At 44.1% G+C, this 19842-nt stretch overlaps 1 protein-coding gene and 1 long non-coding RNA gene across 2 annotated transcripts in view; both read right to left on the reverse strand.

The window, feature by feature from the left end:
* Positions 1-249: 249 nt before the first annotated feature.
* TMEFF2 (transmembrane protein with EGF like and two follistatin like domains 2) overlaps positions 250-19842 on the reverse strand; it is a 132528-nt gene continuing 112935 nt past the window's right edge. Inside the window, exons 8-11 of the mRNA XM_049794186.1 lie at positions 8628-8751; positions 6904-7062; positions 1492-1578; positions 250-1082 (exon numbers count right to left, since the gene is read on the reverse strand). Of these exons, the coding sequence (XP_049650143.1) occupies positions 986-1082; positions 1492-1578; positions 6904-7062; positions 8628-8751 (467 nt within the window). The 3' untranslated portion in view covers positions 250-985. The remainder of the gene's footprint in view (positions 1083-1491; positions 1579-6903; positions 7063-8627; positions 8752-19842) is intronic.
* LOC126035751 (uncharacterized) lies at positions 14731-16392 on the reverse strand. The gene is made up of 3 exons (XR_007505030.1): positions 16154-16392; positions 15818-15853; positions 14731-14884 (listed from the first exon to the last, which is right to left on the reverse strand). It is a non-coding gene; the product is annotated as an uncharacterized LOC126035751 (long non-coding RNA).

Here is a 19842-nt window from a genome sequence, read left to right on the forward strand (position 1 = left end):
GTGGGGTGGGTGGTGACTGTTGTGAGTGGTCAGACCGATGCTGAAGCAGGAAATGGAAACACGCTCGTGAGACATCATCCCAGGTAACCCCAGATCCGATTCTCACCCAAATGCAATTTCTTACGTGGTGATGACAGTACGAACTACCCCTAACTCTCGTCATGGGTACTTTCTGCCTAGGCAAAGTCTCTTTGGACAGGAGCGGCACAATAATGAATACTGCTGCAAGGTTTTTTGAGCTCAGTTATGTTATTTAGTGTGACTAGTACTCCGGTAGTCAATTAGCGGAGCGGATGTTATCCAGCAGGAGTGAAGTTACTGCACTCTGCCCTTCAGTCTCGCTCTGTCGTCTTCAAGATTCAGAGCCCAAACTAGAGTAATATTAGCTTCTCAAATGAATGTGTTTCGGAGAGTTTCAGCTACCGTGGAAATAACTTTGCATCTTGTCCATCATGTGGATGTGACAAAACACATGCCCTTATTTTCCTGAGGTATAGCCAACATTTGAGTTCATTCCATTTAATGGAGTAGGGTCACCCATAAAGTTATTCATAAGGTATTTTCTGAGAGGTTTTCACGTTCTTTTTGAAAAAATAAATTATATCAGCATGTTCATGAGGTACAAATGGTGCTGGCATTTCAGCTGTTATTATGTTATTAACTTTTTTAACCTAATAATTTTCAATCAACAGTAAGAAGCAATTTTCACTCACTCCAGTGACCAGAGTTGGAGCTTCTGCAAAGCGTTCTTCTAGGGTTCACCTTGACAGACACCTAATTCCCTCCCAAATCAAAACATTACCCCCGACACTCTCATCGCGGTTACTGAGAATTTCCATTTCCCCTTCGGTTAGGATTTAATTTAGAAGGCAAAGACTTCCTAAGCTATGGGAGAGTAAAGATAGATGGTATGGGAGAAGAAGGCTGATGAAATGTAGTTGACTCCGGATCTGAAATATTTTATCCCTCCTCAATGTAGGTTAAATTATTCTTCACCTTTCCCACATCCATAATTGTCGCTGATCTTGGACCAACTCAAAACCCTACTACTGAGTTCAGTAGACTCAAAATTGCCACTAGAACTGGAAAAAGAAAAAAAAAAAAAGAAGAGATTTGTTAGTGTCCATACACAATATCCCAAGACTATACACAGCTATGAGATACAGCAAATTTAAGAAAGGCAATCTTTTTCTCATCACTGAGTATTTATTATATATAACAAATACATGAAAAAGAAAAAACTATATTGTGTGATATAAATAGTTTATTTACATTACAGAAAAACATCAAGACAATGTATACTATTTCAAATATATCCATACATAATCAAATATAGCTGTAGTACATGTTCTCATTGGTGTAGATTACCACAAATGCAAGGCAACATGTGTAGATCTTGTCTTAATCTTTTGTCTATAATACTGTATTTTGTAGTCCAAGCTCTCTGCAGTTAGTTTTGCCATTGTGGAAACATGCGCTCTTTAAATTAACCTTGTCGATGCTCTTGTTGTGTTGTCTGAACTGTAGTGCCCTGTGTTTTGCTTCTGTCTGTGGATTCTGTTGCTCCTGGGACATTTCCTGGAAAAGAGAGTTATGAGAATACATGGCTCTTAACAACGCGTCTGCTCGAGAGGTGGCACGGGCAGCAGGGGACGAGAGGGCGAGAGGGGCATCCTCTGGCCCTCAGCGCGTTTCCTCTTCGGTGAGATGAAGTGGGCTGGCTAAGGGCAATGGTACCACAACACGCCCCCCCCCTCCAAACCCCACAAAACATACTGTAAACAAAAATATGGCAAGGGAAATTTTAAGATTCCTGCTCCTTGCTGGTGAGCAGTGGCAGCTCTGCTGCGCTGCGACAGCCCCAACTGCACAGCATCTCTCATCTTCAAATAACGGATTTATTTTCAGCGAGGCACAGGAGGAGGATTTAGGATGGTCTCACGCTCACCTGCTCGGCGTCCCAGGTCTATGAAGTATTTACCAAGTGGATGCGGGGGCTGCCTTTCTGAGGAGCTAAGCGTCTGCAGCCCCTATTAGTCTCCATGGAAATGCTCCACGCTCAGCTCATTAGCGAGCAGCTACTTTACTTACGGGTGCCTGCACGGCGCTACGCTCCTCACACGGCTGCTTGGCTTAGTGCGGAAAGCAATCGCACTGGAAAGACCAAAATCTTATTTTCCTTTGGATGGCTGCAAAAGCAAATCTCTTCTGCCTCAGGACCTCACGGTGCTCCTCAGCAAGGGCACGCTTCAACCTTTTACCTGCAGCAGTGTCAGCTATGGGGATGCTACGGAGCGTTTCCCCGCTAATGCAAAGATAATGGCGTGTTTCTGGTTTCCTCCCATGGAAAGGCACCCTTAGACACAAAGCATGGAGAAGTTTAGCCCCAGGTGGAGGCCGCAGGAAGTTCTAAGCAGCTGAAAGCCAAGGGGGTAACGGCAGAAACTGTCGGGCAAGCAGAACCACAGCAGGCTCACCAACACCCACTAAAAATGCTCACACTGTTTGCAGTTGTGGTACCAGCAGGAAAATGGGGAGCTACAGAAAACCAGCCGTAAAAATGGTCCTTTACCCAGGGTGATCTAGTTAACATTTTGCACAGGAGGAGGAACAAGCTATTCCTAATTCGGCCATGCCTTTGTCCTCTTTCTTCAGCTGAAGCTCAGCGGGAGTTTTTAGCCGGGGTGCACCTCATTCTGCCCTCTGCGTGGGCAGCCACACAAGAAAGACTGAAACACCCTCTTGGAGTGGCGTGACAGAAAGCCCCACAATACTCCAGACCATACTGACACAGAAAAAAATTCCCTTTGTATCGGGCTAACTTGTTTTTCTATTAAGGAAGGCTTTTAGCGGCACCTTGTGAAACCCTATGGGTTATGCCCTGGAGAAAGCCCACCCTCTCAGTGCACTGAGAGCTCAAAGCACTTGCCTTCAGCTCTATGTCAAATAACTAACAGCAAAACAGAGTGAAATAAATTTTTACTGGCCCTTTAAAATCAAAAAGGCCATTTTTCCCCCCCTGTTGAATGGGAGTGATGCTATAGCTTTGTGACGCCAACTGAAAGGCTAACCAAGAGCATAAGGACTTAGGAAGCATTTCAAAACCGTGAAATACAATTATATAAGTGTCTATCAAAATATGGGTCAGATTGTCCTGACTTGCCTCACTTTTAAGCCAACGGGACCACCCCCTCATGAGAAACTGTATGGCTGCCTGCTATATTTTGCCTCGTTCCTTTCTTGGAAGCAGTAAAGTAGGCTGCTACCATCACTCCAGGAAAAATAAGCCTGCGTCTCCAGCGCTCTTGGAGGTCACGGCAGAGCTTTCATTATGAAACTAATGCAGACTTTAGCTGGTCTGCGATTTCATGACAAACTCATTATTCACTGCGTGCTCCTAAAAAGGCGATCAAACTTTCTGAGTGAGTCAGGGAGCCGTTGTTAGCAAACACAGGGCTGATTCACTGAGCCGCATGTCATGTGCACGCTGACAGCCTCCCAGCCCCGACTGTCCCCAAGCAGCCTCTCCTGCCCATTCAGCCGGAGATCGCACAGCAGGACCTCGCAGCGCTCCATGGGAGACAGCACCGACACCTCGACACGCTGAGAGACGGCACTGCTAAATCCTGCTGCAGCAGCCGGCAGCCACACGGTATGACCGAGCTACCAGGGGTTCCTCCTGAGTCCCAGAGGACGAGGATTTACACCAGAAGGCACAGCCCTGCTTTGCCCCAGTGCTCAGCCATGCAAAGCAGGGTTTGGGAACCAGGCGTGGGAAGCCCCAGTGGGCACAACCAGACTGGTTTTGTAAGAAACATGGAGGTACCAGGTGGCTGGGGGCTGACCGGGATGGTCAGCAATCCCAGGGTACGCAGCTGTGCTTTCCTGGAGAACGGTGGATACCGACTGCTTCAGCTGGAAGCAAGGAGATGAGCATCTCACAGGCGCTCTCCCAAAACCGACAGTGGCAGTATCTATACAGTCGCTTAGTCTAGGGTCGAGAGAAATCAATTCAAATGTAGAGATTACTCCAATTAAGATGATGGAAAAGCATCTTTTAACCAAAAATGCCCATGTTTTAATTGCATAACCCGCTACGCTACCAATTGATGGAAGCCTGGGAAAGCCCCAGGGACCAAGTACTGACACCACGACTGTTTGTTTAAATGCAACGCTATTGCATTTACAGGTAGCCTGTGTCTGAAGTGCGGCTGGGTTTCCTAAGAGGGGCATTGGCATTTAACCAGCTTTTTAGACTTAATCATCTGCTAAAATTGAGTGACAGCTTTTACTTGGTCCTTAAGTCTTTAATCAAAAGTTCTTTGTAGAGCTCTGTGTGTGGGATGCCTTCATTTATGAACACAGCAGTTACATCAATGTAAACTAGGTACTGGAGCACAGGCTGCTTGCCCTCCCTCCATTGAAGCTTGCTCGCAAGCTTGAGTTACTCACAATGTGATTCATAGCAGGTAAAACACATTATGCATTCATTTTTAATCAAGTTATTTCTTCACATAAATAAGCTGCTGTGACTAAACATTAGGGAAGCACTAAAAATGCAAAGCTGTAAAGAAAACTGCTGAGAATCATTATGACACTAGGCCATACCTATATTATTTACCATCCTCCTTCACTTTTATCATTGCTTCTCTTTTGCCTTACGTCTAAGCTAAAAGTCCTTGGGCATAGGGACTGCGCCTCACTGCTTCACCTCCTTCCCGCTGCACCTCTTGGCCTCTGGTCCCCTAGTCGTCCACCCCAGCCGCTTATTCCCACTGCTGGCACTAGCGATGAGTAGCCAGGTGGCCAACCTCATCAAGGAATCGAGCCACTTACTTAAAACCGAATCATTGGTTTTGTTGGTTGAGTTTTCAGCTGAATCTGTCCCCTGACCGCGTTCGTTGTGTGGCTACAGAAATGCTAATGGTGGCACAAGAGCACTGGCAGGACCAAGTGCCCAGGAGCCAGGGGAAGGGCCAAGGGCAGACCGCCCCTGTCAGCAGCACAGCTCATTTAGTCAGATTAAAGTGTTCCTGCAACGGTGGCCCTAAAAGTGCCCAGGAATTGCTCAGAGCCTTCCAGTGATGAAGGACACCCTGTAGATTTGCACCACTGCACAGGTATGATTTTAAGAGCAACAACAGTAACGATAGCTAAAAGATTTACAGTGATAGTCTTATGTGACTCAAAGGCAGGGTTTGGACACAGTGCACCAAACTCGTTTGGTAAATTAATTAGGTCAAGCTGCACTGAAATGAGTGGCAAAGAATTTGGCTGCAGCGGCCTCTGAGTGAGTGAAGTTTCCCTTCTTTCTCCCAGGATCCTGGTAGGGTGGTTTTAGCCCTTTCGAGGTTCAGGGTGTGGAGTTCAAACCAGCACAGTCAGGTTCTCCAAAGCAGATGACTTCAAAAACTCAATTACTTATGCATATGCTGCCACAATGCTCTCTTGTCATGTGGATTTCTCTTAGGCCACTTAAGAGTACACTTTTGCAAATGTATCTCGAATCATTATGTTGGGATGGAGGATGCTCTGCAGTAATTACATGCATTACAGAAAAAAGTCAAAAGGTCATACATTAACTTGGTTACAAAGTGTGCGGGAAAAGGTACCATCTATGTAGGAAAACAGTGTGATGGGTAATTTGCATTACAGTACCAGATCACTCAGAGCACACTGCCTTCATTCTTCATTATAACGTACTCTGCGTTACTGCATCAAGGTGACAAATCTAGAGTCACTTGACAAAATGATACAGAGCATTTGTTCCCTTACCAGTTACTACACCATCTTCTTTTTCTTACTACACACTACATTTTTGGTTGTTTGAATTACTTCTGTGAATAGCACCATAATCTATGGCCTCACTCGGCATTTACCATTGAGTTGATGGACTCAGCTTGGCCAAAAAAGCAACTACCTTTCATCAGATGGTTTTGTGTTATGCCTTTAGGCCAGAGAAGGGTTTATGATTTTTTTTTTTTTTCTTTGTCTTTTCCAGGAACAAATGCTACACTTGTCTGCTAGCCAGGTAGTGCAAGATAGGGACTGAAATATATTAGAGATTTCATTTTCTGCAGAGGTATGATACCTGGCTTTTATTTTTTTTTTTTGTATTTTAAAAAGAAACTTATTTCTAAAAGAGTGATTTATCAGTGCTGCTAGCTGAATTAATTAAACCTCATGCTTTCTGAGAGAAGCCCAAAGATGTCTGAAGTTCAGAATTTACCCCAAGCCCTCCCAGAGACAGTAACAGAGTTCAGTGGAGAGGTAGAGCAGCACGTGTAGGAGGGGAAGGACTGCATTTACCCCTCTCATTCTGAACTACCCTGGGGCTGTCGTTTCCATTCAAATAACCCTTTTCTCCTCATTAAAGAAAAAAATATATTATATATGGCGTGGTGTGCCACCACCTAGTGAAGACCTTAAACATGTGCGGTACCTTTGAACATGTATACAAGCCTAATGAAATCATTTAATCAACAGGATTGCAAACAGGCTTAAAAGTTTGTATGCTGTGCCTGATTAGGACTAAGGGAATGGGCCCTTGAGGAAACCAGATGGAGATATGATTAGTTTTATTAAGTGTTGATCCAGCTGCTGTATTTATATTCCCCTTATTTATATGAACAATATTTGTCCAAGCATCTGAATACAAAATAGGAAACTTCACTTGCTGTAGGCAGTGTTGCTACCTAAGTTTGATTAAGATGGAAGTAAAACTTCAGTCATAATAATGAAGCAGCACTGCCTGGCTGGGCCAGACGATATCTTCTGTTTGTTAGTGAATTAAACAGTGTTTGTTATCAGTAGTGTCACTGCAGAAATCTGTATAATCAGCGGACAAAGCAGGAAAAACAAAAGTCTTTTCTTTTTCTATTGCAAAGTACCAGAGATACTGACCTTGTAATACAGAGGACTACAACACAGATGATAGCAATCTGGATGGTTCCAATCACAGCTGCTATTAAGACATACTGAAATCTTACTGGACCTGGAACCACATATAAAACGCTGTAGTCCTTTTTTTCACAGTGTTGTCCAGTATAGCCGGCATCACATCTGAAACAAAAAATATTTTTTCCGGTTATACCTGCTGCTTTCAAAGAATGCCGAGAAAATTATATCTGAAAAAAAAAAAAAAAAAAAATCAGTGGCCTAAGCATAAGCTTATGTGTTTTTTTTGCAGGAAGGGCTCCCCAGAGAGAGCACTGGTGCCTCCTCGACCTCTCAGAGGGAAGACTTCAGGACCTCAGCATCACCAAGGTCTGTGAGAGTGGACGACACTGCAATAGTGCCAGGAGGTGCCCAGGGGGCTGGGACTTATCTAGCATCAAGTGGAACTACTTGCACGTTGTGATGAGAATCCATTTAATTCCTTGCACAACATATTTTAGATTTCTTCCTTTCTTTGGGGAGGTGGGGGAGGGTGAAAGCCATCTAGCTGTGGCTTCTTATGCAGATTACCCCTAAGGAGGTGATAAGCAATCATCTAAGCTCCATATGAAATGTGATTAGATGTTCCTGCAAGTGGATACATCATTTACATTTTGTCTGGTTGCTATAAAAAACCTTCTGTTGATGCTGCAACCATCCACCCTAATGCCGCCTGCTGCGCTGCTCACCGGTTCCCATCCTGCAGCCCGACATCTCCCCTCTGTGATTTTGGGGAACAAGCAGTGGTTTTCCCATTTTAGCTCTTGCCCCGTTTCCCCTAAAAAGCCCAAGCAAGAAAATGCAAAAATCCAGGCCAATGGCAGCAGCAACCATAAGAGACCGAGCCAGATTGCTTGGACTCCTCTCAGAAGTGTTAGCGGCGCTTTAACCTGAAGGGTTAAGCCTTGAGCTTCCACCTTTTTCCTCTCCTGCATTCCCCCAGCAGCCAGCAGCCAGCAGCTTGAGGAAAGGACGTTTTCCAGCTGAATGGAGAACCTAAAACGCAGCAGCTCGCAAAGAGCAAAATGTGCCCTGGCTGTTTGTGGGAGCTGGGAGAAGCTGGCTTAAGGCTCTGCCCTGGGGGAGAAGTCTGCTCCGTATCTTCTCTCTCCCAGTCCAATGTCCCAGGAAAAATGGTGCTTCACGTGTAATAGTCCTTTTCTTTGCCAGCAGGCCTCTGGTTGGACTTCAGACGTAATATCCCCACCTCTGCAGGGAGGCATTTGCTGCAAAACCGTGTGCTTTCACTGTTACTCCTCCTCCCCGCCTTAACCTCCTCCAAAGCCACCTCCTGCATGAAGGAGCCACTTTGCCCCAGCTCGCTGCCCCACAAGCGTCACTCCTGCCGTAGCAGGGACATATCCCTGGGGGCACTCCTCTCCTCCTCCTCCTCCTCCTCCTGAGGAGGCTACCTAGCGGCTGCCTGGGCACTTTCTGAAGTGCTTTGTAAGATATCTCTAAATGTAACTGAAGGTTACTGAATGTTTTTACAATCAATTAGCATTGTGTGTAACTCAATACACTTTTGCCACATAAAATGAGGACTTTGTTGAATAATTTACGTCTAATGGGTTTTGTAGCAGAAAGGGCCATGGTTACCATTAGTTTCTATAGTTTATCTAGATTAAGTGGTTTTGCAAGTCAATATTTTCATGTGTTTAGCCTTTCCTCCTTGGTAGGAGAAGGGTTACCTGCAAGACGGTTCCAGCATGTTAGTGGAGTGCTCACACTTGCCATGCATGCAGAAGCCATTGTAATGCTCTGGACAAGGGATGTAGATCCCTCTTGCACTTTCTTCCAGTTTATTTGCATTCTCTGTGAACACAGGTGAAGGGAACATTAACCTGACAATGCAGGATAAGGTGGAATGATGGATAGAACTCAACGTATAAAAGAAAGGAAAATCAGAGGAACAAGCCGTGAAAGATGTTGTTTATGGGAAGCAAGAGCAAGGGTTTGCACCTTGAAACAGGTAGGCCAATGTAGATGCAAAGCTTTGCAAGGTTTTCTGTCATTCTTTTGCATATCTAATTCCTGTCAAGTTACAGCAAATGAGACACCAGGAAAAATAATTTGACTATTCAAAAACTGATTACAGAATAGCACATGAAAAATGTCTGATCATTTCTGTTATCCTCTACAGTCTGCCTCCTCACACCCAGGCAAGGCTAGGAGAAAGGCTCTGGATATTTGCATGTAATATACCATTACAGTATATTTGGTCATTCAACAGAACATATTCAGAAAGACAATTTTATGGCTGAAGTAGAGGAGCAGGAGTCCAGAGCTGAAGTTTATCATCAGTGCTGCACGCCTGTGCCCCAGAGCCCGCTGGCCTCCTCCCCGTCCCACAGCACGGGTACCTCTGAACTAGTCTGACTTTCTGTGCCTGCTTGTGCAGCTTTTAAATAGTCACTGAGACTACAAATCCTGGAAGATACTTCCCTCCATGTAGCCAGGAGAATGGAGGCTTCATTTAGTTTTGAAACAGGTATGTGCTCAACATTTACATCATGGGCTGAAATGCAGAGCGTTACTTGCGATAAACTCACATGAATATTGTAGGCCACTGAGGTATTAATTAACCGGGTAATTTTGGCAAATTCTTCCATTTAATCAATACTTATGATATCTCAAATGGTAAAAATCCTTTTTCTGTGATAGTATCATCTAGCCACAATTAATTAAAAACAGAAGAAGAAAATCTCATGATAGATGTCTGAGGAAATGTAGTTTGCACACAAATAAGTTGAAGCATTTGTATCTTCCAAAGGAAGTCCCCAAGTGTTATGAAACAATTGCAATTTGTTTTCTGCCTCCAAGCCAGTCATGCCAGCAGTAGGTATGCTTAGGTATTATCCCACCTTTGGGAAAAGCGTGTGCAGCAGATCCAAGATTCAGATTTTCATAATGAATTTCTTTCCTGTCGCTGCCGTCCAAGGAGAGTTTTAAGGGTCTCTAACAACTTGAACTAATAAAGTTGGTTATACTGTCCTTATGCTAAAACAGGCGAGGACAAGCTCCCAGCAAGCGAGAATGACAGGGCAACCTCTACATCCCTGTAGACCGCATTAACTTCTCTTTCATTGTTAGGACTTTCAGAACCTCTGCACTATGGACCATTATTGCATCTTTTTAAATGCACATATGTTGAAGACAAACCTGCCTGCCTCTCCTGGTTCCCTGCTTACATTGGGATATCTGTGCAAGGCTGCCATGAAGGCTTTTAATGACAACGCAGTGCAGAAGCGGGCATCATGGTGCAGTGACGATTCCTGGGCTTGGGGCTGACAGCGGTCTCTGGGACAGCACAGGATGGGCTGACAGAAGGCACGTTAATAGACATGGTATAACCTCCTCTGAGACCTTGCCCAGGAATTTCTGCTACTGGAAAGAGGTGGGAGCAGAAAGTCCATTTGGTCTGGTGCTAAACATTTTTGGTTACCTATTACCCTCTAGGTGAGACACTGGCTACCAGCATGTGAAATATATACATAGAGAGTTATGATCTCACCAGGACTTCATGTATATTCCTTTTTTCCACCTGGAAATCTTCCCAGAACAGAAAAAAATGTGTGTGTGATGTGTGTCAGCTGTCAATGGACTTGCCCTGTGCACAGACCCCAATGTGCTTGGGACTTGTTAGACTCCATACCCACGTAGTGATCATCTATGCACCATGCCCGATGTTTTCTGGGTGTGTTGGACCGCTGCTATGGTCCACATACAAATATATTTCTGTCCAGGAAACTGCAGCAAGAAATATGGGATCCTTATTAATACGCATTTTTTCTATTGTGGAAAATACTATGCCATTTCCTCCAAATCTTCCATTATCAAGAGGAAGTTTGCTTCCTTTCTGAAGAACAGGAGACTGCTCTGTGCGTGTGTGTGTTTGCGTGTGTATCTCTGATCGTTCCTTCGCAGGTACCAAGATATCACTGCGATGTCCGTGCGCCACCACCAACCAGCGTGAGAATCCCTCCTCTCTCAGATGAGCCAGCAGTGTTGCTAAAACGGTAGGATACCATTTGGTTTCTTTTTTTTAAAGGCACGCTTCAGGATGGTGAGGGAAATTGTTACTTTCAGGACAGACTAATCTGCCAGGACTTGAAAAGAGGACCAGGACCTCTCCCAGACTTGCAGATGCTCTCTCTGTGTGTAGGCTGTAGGGCTGGTAAAAAGAGGAAAGATTTTTCCTCCTCCTGCAATCATGTGGGTAGAAACCGTGTTTTCTTTAAAAAGGTCTTTTCTTTAAAAGGCATAGTTTAAGTAAATCTAAGATCCTGCAGAACTTGTAATTACACCTCTAAGTGTAATGTTATGACGAAAAATGCTTTACTGAATCAAAAATGAGATGGCCCAAGCTTTGCTAGCAGTTCATAGGATAAACACTTCATACGGGAACCCTTGTCATCTGGCTTGGAAGAAACCACAAAACTTAGAGACGAATTGGCTGTAGTCCCTCATTTTGACTGATGACTCCTCTAAAAGAGTTAGAGATTAACATAAAGGAAGAGAGGGAAAAACCCCTTGTATTTAGTTTGATCTGCCATTTTGGTTGTTTGAACGACAGACCACAATGAAAGCATCATTCACGTCAGAAAATAAGTTCCCCTCCTCTTGCAGCACATTTTGAATTCACCCAAAATAACTCCCCTGCCTCAAAACAGGTTATTTTTCTCATTACACAAAACATCTTTTCAGATTCAAAATAGAGACCCGAACACCAAGATATGCTTTAAAGTTTCCTTCATGTTCAAACCGATTGCTCTCTTTCCCGAAGGATGTGAGCACTTTTCAGCAATCCAGCCATCGATGAGATACTGTCATGAATGCATCACAGGGTTTACATCACTATGAAAGAAGAACTATAAATCATTTCTAAAAAGAGAGGATATGAATAAAAAAGAGTTTAAATTATGAATCGAATAAGAACTGTACAAAGTTAAAAATGAAATAAATTAAGACTTCCCCCCCTTATTATAATCTTGGATAATTTATAAATTCAGTACTGGAGGCAATCTGCACTAATCAGATTATAGTATCACTAAACTAAGGAGCCCCTCCACCCCACCAACCTTATGCCTACAGAGAGCAAAGCTTAAATACAAAGTTACCCACTTTTTTTCCAAGCACAGCAGATTAGTATTCATAAAGCAATGACAGAGACCAAATTCAAAGTTAGTCAGGTTTCAGTAATGTTGAATTAAGTAGCTCCTCTTCAAACATTAGACTTGCTGCATTGTTATTTACAACTATGTGTGCAAGTTTTATTTGCACGAAAAAGACAGATTTGTGCCTTTTTGTGATGGCTGGAATTTGAGACAGAAGCCGTAAAGCCTAAAGATAAAAATTGGACCGACTGGGTCAGTCTCTCCTATCTGGACAAACATAATTCCCGCCACATTTCTCAGAATTGTTCTCCTTTTTATTGTAAAAAGAAATACATCTTCACCCTCCAAATCAACTGTATGTAGAAACATTTTTCTTGAAGCATTTTTCTGATAGAAAATGTCACTTTGATGAAGCCAACATCTTTTGCATTTCTGCAACATTTTTTGCATCTTTAGCCTAACATGGCATTTCATATTGTTCGCATCTTTTGTTAGTGCCAGAACATGACATGATAGCCTATCATATAAGATATACTAGTCAAAACAGATTATTTTTAAATGCATTGAGGCCAGATGCTACTTTGTGTAGACTGAAACAGCTTATCATCTTGTTACTAGAAGAGTCTCCCAGTTGAACACTTGCTCTCCAACCTTTCTGTGGATGGCAGGGAGATGCCAAGACGATGAGCTGTTTTGCTGGGGTAAGAAAATGGATCCTGAAAAGTCATCCAGTGCGACTGACCACCCACTCAGTGATCTTGCTTTTCCTGATGGATTATCTTCTGAAATGTTAAATAAATTATTTAAAGCTATCTTGTCTAAATTCCTTAGTATCTACGGCTGTTCCCATCCTCTGTTAAGAAGGAGTGGAAGAATTATTTCAAATATATTTTGTATTCTTTTTAATTTCTGGTTTAGCTATATGCCTTTTCTTCAGTTTTTGGAAGTGGAATGTGCACCATTAGGCTTCTCAGGAAAATATTTCAGTGAAGGCTGAAATTCAAAAGCCAAAACAGCCTGCCTACTTGCAGGACCTGACTCTGCAAGTGATGAAAACAATGCAGCCAGATTCTTCTCTGGGCAGCCCTCACCGGTCCCCAGCTCTCATCTGGGCTAATGTGGATCTTCTGTTACACAACTGAACATGTGGAGTAGTGCCGCTGACAAACGAATAAATCCATTAGTGCCCTTGATGAGGATTATATGAAGTACTGCCTAGAGTGCCCAGCAAATTCTTTCCAGACATAAGTTCCTGCAAGCCACTTTGGAGAAATTAGATAAAAATCTAGGCAAAAAATAGGATTCTTACATCCAAAAATTGACTGTCAGGCACTTAACAATCAGTTCTGCAGGGCTGATAATTCTGTCATTCGTTATGTTTGAATCAGTGAGACTTTCTAGGTGATTTCAGGCAAGCAAAGTAGAGGCCCACACCCTGTAAATTCTCATGTTAGCATTTTCACTGTTGTACAGCGTGTAATGTTGGAGCTTATGGAAAGAATAACTGATAGATCATGCCCATATAAGAAAATATTGGCTCATTTACGTTGTCAATACCTAGTGTACAGTCATCACTGGACCAAGGGAGGTCCTGAAAATACAAATATATACACGTATGTTTCATCAAATAAGGGATGAGATGGTGAATGATATGCAGCAGAAGCTATTTTGACACCTATCTCATTGGAAACAGTGGTTAAGGAGAATTGACTTACATAATAAGTTTAATCTTTTAATACCACTGAAGTCAGTCAAATTTGCAGCTGAAAGCTCTTGCTGATATTGAGGTAGTGACTCTTTACACATCACATTATCAGAGGATTTATAAAGGAGGAAAGGGATTCTTGGGTCAAATGTATGTCCTTAACCTTTTTCAACCCCTTTTGGAAGTGTGTCCCCCCCACTCCCTTTACCTTCTTGGCAGCTTTCCCAAAGATATGCTGCAGGGCACAGCATTGGGAACTCACTTAACAAAGCTCTTCTGCTCTGCTTGATAGAGACTTGGTGTGGCAATTATGAAATACGTAATAAAAATAAAGGCCCAGAGAGTATCGACCTGTGGAGCAAAAGTAGAGGACGCCCAGAGTTTAGTGGAAGAGCTTCAGTGATTGACTAGGGGTGGGAATCTGAATCCTGTGGGTGAGCCTAGGGATGGTTTACGTTACTTATCTGCAGTCTTCACAGAGTCAGCAACTGCTGCTCTTTTGGGGTAAAAGGGAGCTTCCTCAGCCCAGGAACGTTTGCAGGAACGGTTCGAAGGTCCCTCTGCAAAGTCAGGAGGAATGGGGTGGTAATGGTGTTGCTGCCTCTGAAAGTGCAGAATTGCTTTAGCAGGTTTTCTGGTACTTTCCCTCCTCTCTAATAGCATCTAGCAGGAACAGAGGTCCCACAGCAACTTATGAGGATGAAGTCCTTAAGCAGGCTTCCTACTTACTTGTAATGAAGAACTGTGGTGATAAATCCCAGCTCAGACCCAGCTCTGATGAGAGAAAAGAGATTTCTCCTGCGTCTCCGCTCAACAGCTCCAGACACCCTGCCCTTGACAAAGCTGCCAGGAACCACGCTGCTGTCCACCAACACAGGCATACCTCACCCCTAACAGCTGCTCAGATCTGACCTATTAATTATCTTGACACAGTATGTTCCCTTCTTTCAAAACCTTTAAAATCTTGCGCTTGATCTTATGAATATAGTGTCTCTTAACAATGAAGAATATGTGTGCAAGCAACTCGCCTGAAAATCACTGTTTGGGTGGGCGTTGGAGTGAAAATTCAGAAGGAAGTGCTTGCTGCCGCTCAAGAGGGAGCTCACCAGCCCACTCTCCCTGAGAGCTAGTGGAAAGTGAGACACCAAATGTCAGCTGAAAACGTCTGGCACCACTGTGCTGCAGCCCTAGCCTAAATTCATCCTGCAGCCACTCCAAGTACAAACTTCAAGCTAGTCTTTCTCCATAAAGTGCACAAAAAATACCCTCCCCATATTAGCTACTTTACCAAGAGGAAAAAAAAAGAAACGAAACTTTGTGAATTAAATTACATTCACTTCTTTTCTCAGGCACAAAATAGGCTTGCTCAACATGGTAATTTATTAATTTTAAATGTCCCTATGCAAATGAGTTCCCTCGAATAAGATAACATCCACTTTCCTTTTTAAAAATAATCTAGTGCTTTTTATGTTTGAGATGATGGCAAGATGTCCTAGCGCACTTGGAAAAAAAAATACTGTGCTCTGTCTTTTGCAGCAATGTATCGTAATTATTCAGCCTGCTGCTGTAATTAATAATAGAAACCAATGAATTAAGACACTAATAATCCCCAGATGTTCAAATAGAGAACAAAATACTTTCAGCTTGTCAGCATATATATGTGGGCTATGCTATATATGTTAAAGCTATCTCAGAACTTTTGAAATTGAGAAGCACTTTTATTTACAACATCTGTGAACATATCTTCCTTGTCGGAGAAGACTGCTTGAAATTAGGCAATTCATTAATCGTTTTCCTGCACAATAACAAGACCATTTGTCTACACAAAACTAAATGTAACCTTTTGCTTTTTACCCTAATTTGTTTCTTTCAGTGGCCATAGTCCACCTGTATTCGCGGGCTAGGCACAGATGCCTTACCCTAGAGACTGTATAGACCTCTAGCAGCACAGGCTCCTACATGCAGGAGTAGGTGCTACCAAGTAGCTATTGCAATACAAGGTGCAATACAACCCCAAAATAGCACAGCGATACAACCATTGCTAGCAACCATTGCTCACATGTCTGAACAGGAACACCCAGCGATATTAGCCAAGCTGTAAGAGAAAAGAAACAAAATGCCATGTGGGCTAATGTGTTGCTCCAAACCAGCGTTTTCTCAGTGTTCAAGTGCTCATGTTAGACAAAACTCCTCCCTGGGGTGACCGTTTCATTCAGGGAGGTAAAGCAGGCTGTTGGCTCACCTTGTCTGACCTCCTCTGCTTCCCCCCGCCCTGTTTCATCCACTTAATGCTATCGAGGCCATCAGTAAAAGCAGCGGTTGCTGTTGTTTAAAGCAGATGCTGCACAAGTGCCTCCACACTTGATTTGAGGACATCAAGAGAAGATGCACTGACCTCTTCCTTCAGCAGCTTCATGGAGCGGTTTATCGCCACGTGTGAATGGCACCTGCCTGCCTCCCAGTCTGGTAGACTGGAAAGGTCTTCAGCTCCCCATGTCATCTCTGTGTTCCCATGTCATCTCTGTGTTAGCTGTCACTAAGTCATCTCTCAATACTTTTGTGGATAAACTGCACAAACGGAGCTCTTTAAGACCGCTGCTGACGGGGCTGGTCCCGAAGCCTGCAATCATTGCTATGGATGTGATTTAATGATGCGGGGCCATACTGTGGATTTATCAAAGCCCTGGGTAAAGGGGCCCTTACAGTTTGTGCTTCCTTCTTTTGTGCGAGGATTGAATAAATCTGTGTTAACCCCATTCCTAGAATAGATTAAATCCCTCTTTGTGCCAACTCAGCTAGTCTTTGTTTTTGGCACGCCGCTGATGTTCCCTTCACTCGGATCCCCCTGTCTAAGAGAGATGCCGCCGGCCCCATGGGAGCGGCTTCCTCCCCCTTCAGAAACCAGCCATATAAAGGAATAAAGTCATAGTTTTTCTCCTTGCGTATGATCTCCTTAGACAGCTCATGACAGAGCCCTTAGAGGATGAGTTAACCTTATTATTATTGTAATTCTCTGTTGAAAAAAAGTTGGTGTCAGTTTAGAGATTTGTGAGGTTCTCTCCAATTAGGCTGTGTGCCTGAAGGCAGAGGGGCGAATGCCGTATCCATCACACGCAGCACGGCACAAGCAGAGTGTGTGTCACCCCTCTGTGAGAAATTCCTCCCAACAGGGCACCTGACGGCTCGCTTTCCCTCCCATCCGCCTCTCCTCGAGCTACTCATTAGTGCCAGTGCTGGAGGGGGTAAAAAATGGGCAGTGGGAACCGGACCAAGGCTCCTCTCTATGTCTTCCTCTCTGAAAAAGTACGCTTGAGAATAGCAATTTACTTTTTAATACCAGATTAAACAGAGATGGAAATAACATCCCAGTACGTAGATGTTAGCAGTAGCAGATGCTTCTTTATATGACCAAATCATGTCACCTTCAGAGCAAGCAGGCATGGATCTACAAAACAAGGCAGACGGTAGCTAGGAGGGATGCTGACATAGGAAGCAACTCTATGTTCAGCACTATCTTCTGGGGCACAGGAGCCAGACCATTGGCCCTACCGCACAGCCCCATGCCGCACGTACAAACGCACGCTTCTTCCTAGCAGCAAAACCAAACAGCAGCTATTCACAACCGTTCCTGGTCTAACACGAAGCGATATTAGTTAACTTAGTTAAGTGGTGATTAAGGAACAAAACTCCCTGAACTTGACTGAGTGGTGTCCTGCTGTTTCTGCTTTGTGTGCTACTATGCAATTTCTATATCAAAGCAGCCTCGCTAGTGCAGGACTCAGAGAGCGGCTTATTTATATGTAGATGTGGCTATATGACATTTCCAAATGCCATACATTTGCATATGAAGGTTCCACTTTTTTTTCCCCACTTCGAGTAAACAGAGTCTGCTGTGACTCCAAAGCAGTGCTTTCACTCAATTGGAGCTTTCTGAGAACGATCCTTCTTAAGAAGCTTAAAAAAACCTCATTGAAACACCTCATTTTCATAACTTGGCAACCTTGGCTATCAATAGTGTGTATGGGCAGGTCTTTTGATTTATAGTTGTACCTTTGACACTAAACTGAGCACAGAGAGCAAAACTGCAAGACCTCAAGCTTTCATATGAAATGGCTACAGATAATCTGCAATACAAATCAATATTTGCAAATAGGCCTCAGACATATGATGGCAGCTTGTGGTCATCCTAAAAAAGGCTGTGGGTCACATTCATTATAGCTATGAAGACGGTATTGATTTTTGTCACTGATCTTTCACTTGAAAACAAGAGCAGGAGCTTGTTGCAAGAGCTGCTGAGGAGCTCCAAAACTGCAAACCTAACACAAAACCACAACCTTATGTAACATCGGGAAAGCCAAGTGGACATTATATATTCAGCTTTCTTGTCAAAGAAAGACAAGGCTGAAGCAGATGGTATGTGGGCAAAGTTTCAACCTGAATACATTGCCTTCTAAAAACCAACAGCACTAGGAAACCAGCCCAGTTCTGTGGCATGAGGCGGACGAACATGTTACCTGCACATTAAAGAGCTGCCCGATGTGGGGCCTCGAGGATGTGCTACAGAGGAGCTGGAAGAGCTTCCCGTTGGCAACGTGTGTACGGAAAAACAAGAATCTCAACACCTCTCACGTACTACCTAGCCTGAGTAGTATGAATTATGTATAATACACAGATTGAGCCCCATCCTCGTACACATTTGTGCTGGGGTGCACAGCCAAGGGTGTGCGCTGAAGGAAGCGGTCTTTCGGTGTCACCGGGCGGCGTGGGAGTGCTGATGGCATGCAGAGCGGATGGTGGAGTCACCAGCCATCAGCTATCCTCCTCTGTCATAGCTCAGCCATGCTCCATGGCTGCGAGCAGACCTCCTCCATATCCCCGCCACCCCATGGGTGGGCAAACGCCAAGGTGAGGACGAGCCGCTCCCTCGAGCCCCTGCTCCACCTGCTGTTGGGGGACCACGACAGGCGCTTCCCGACTGCGACAACAGGCAAAACCACCCCTTGGGAGTCACCACGACTGTGGTCTTAGCTGATGGAGTTTCACTCATCTGCCACTATGTTTCTGAAGGACTTCATCCTCCTTCCCTGCCAACTGGTAGATAGCATCAAATATGACAAATGGCATGAGGTGCCAGAAAGCTGATAAATACTTTTGATATGGCCCTAAAAATAGTGAAGGGATATTTGTACCCTTCTGACACTTTTCAAAGAGTAGATGGATATGCATGACCTAAGTTTTAAGACAGGTGTCAAGAATATTGATGTGTGGAGGGAGCAAGATCATTTTGCTGGCACCTCCCCGGGGGACAGTCGCATGACTAACGATGTCTCCTGTCCCCCAGCCACGGGTGTGCGGGGAGGGGGCTCGGGGACGGCTGCGCCTTCACTGCCCATCTGGAAAAAAAGGATTCGGCTTGCCAGTGCAGCTCTGCCCACCTAGGACATACCGTTTCCTCCATGGGGATGATGAAATGGGAGAAATGAGGTGTGAGTGCTCTCAGTGCCTGGTGGGACTCTGCGTGGCTGGAGGGCAACATGGCTCACACTAGGGTAGGCTGCCACCGGCTGCAACTGCTGTACGGCTCTGAAGGGCTATACGTAAATTCAACTGTCTAAGGACATCTTTCATAAACACAGTGGGACAAAGTATGCATATCTTCTGATGGAAGAAAATGCTAGATTGGGCAAGAGTTACAAACAACAATTTTGGTGCAGATTTGTTCTGGAGGACTAGTAAAACAGGTTGTTGTAGTCCCCTAAGTTACGGCCTTGCAAGTGCCACCAGGCTAACTCATTCTCCATACACAATCAAGCCCAGTGTGTTGCTGGGAGTACACCTGTAAATTTAACTGTAAATTTACACCTGTAAATTTACACCTGTAAATTTCCAACCCATCTCGGGAAATATGGAAGTCAAATACAGTTTTTTCCTCTCCCCTCCATACCCTACAATCATGTAGACTCCAAAGGTCTCCAATTCATACATGCAATCCCAGTGTCCTGAAGTTATTCCCTCTTTGACACCTATGCAGATGGCTGGCAGGAATTTAAGTACTGATGCAACTAGAGGCTCTTCCAATTTTTA

Source organism: Accipiter gentilis, chromosome 1, assembly GCF_929443795.1.
Source record: "Accipiter gentilis chromosome 1, bAccGen1.1, whole genome shotgun sequence".
Classification (NCBI taxonomy): domain Eukaryota; kingdom Metazoa; phylum Chordata; class Aves; order Accipitriformes; family Accipitridae; genus Astur; species Astur gentilis.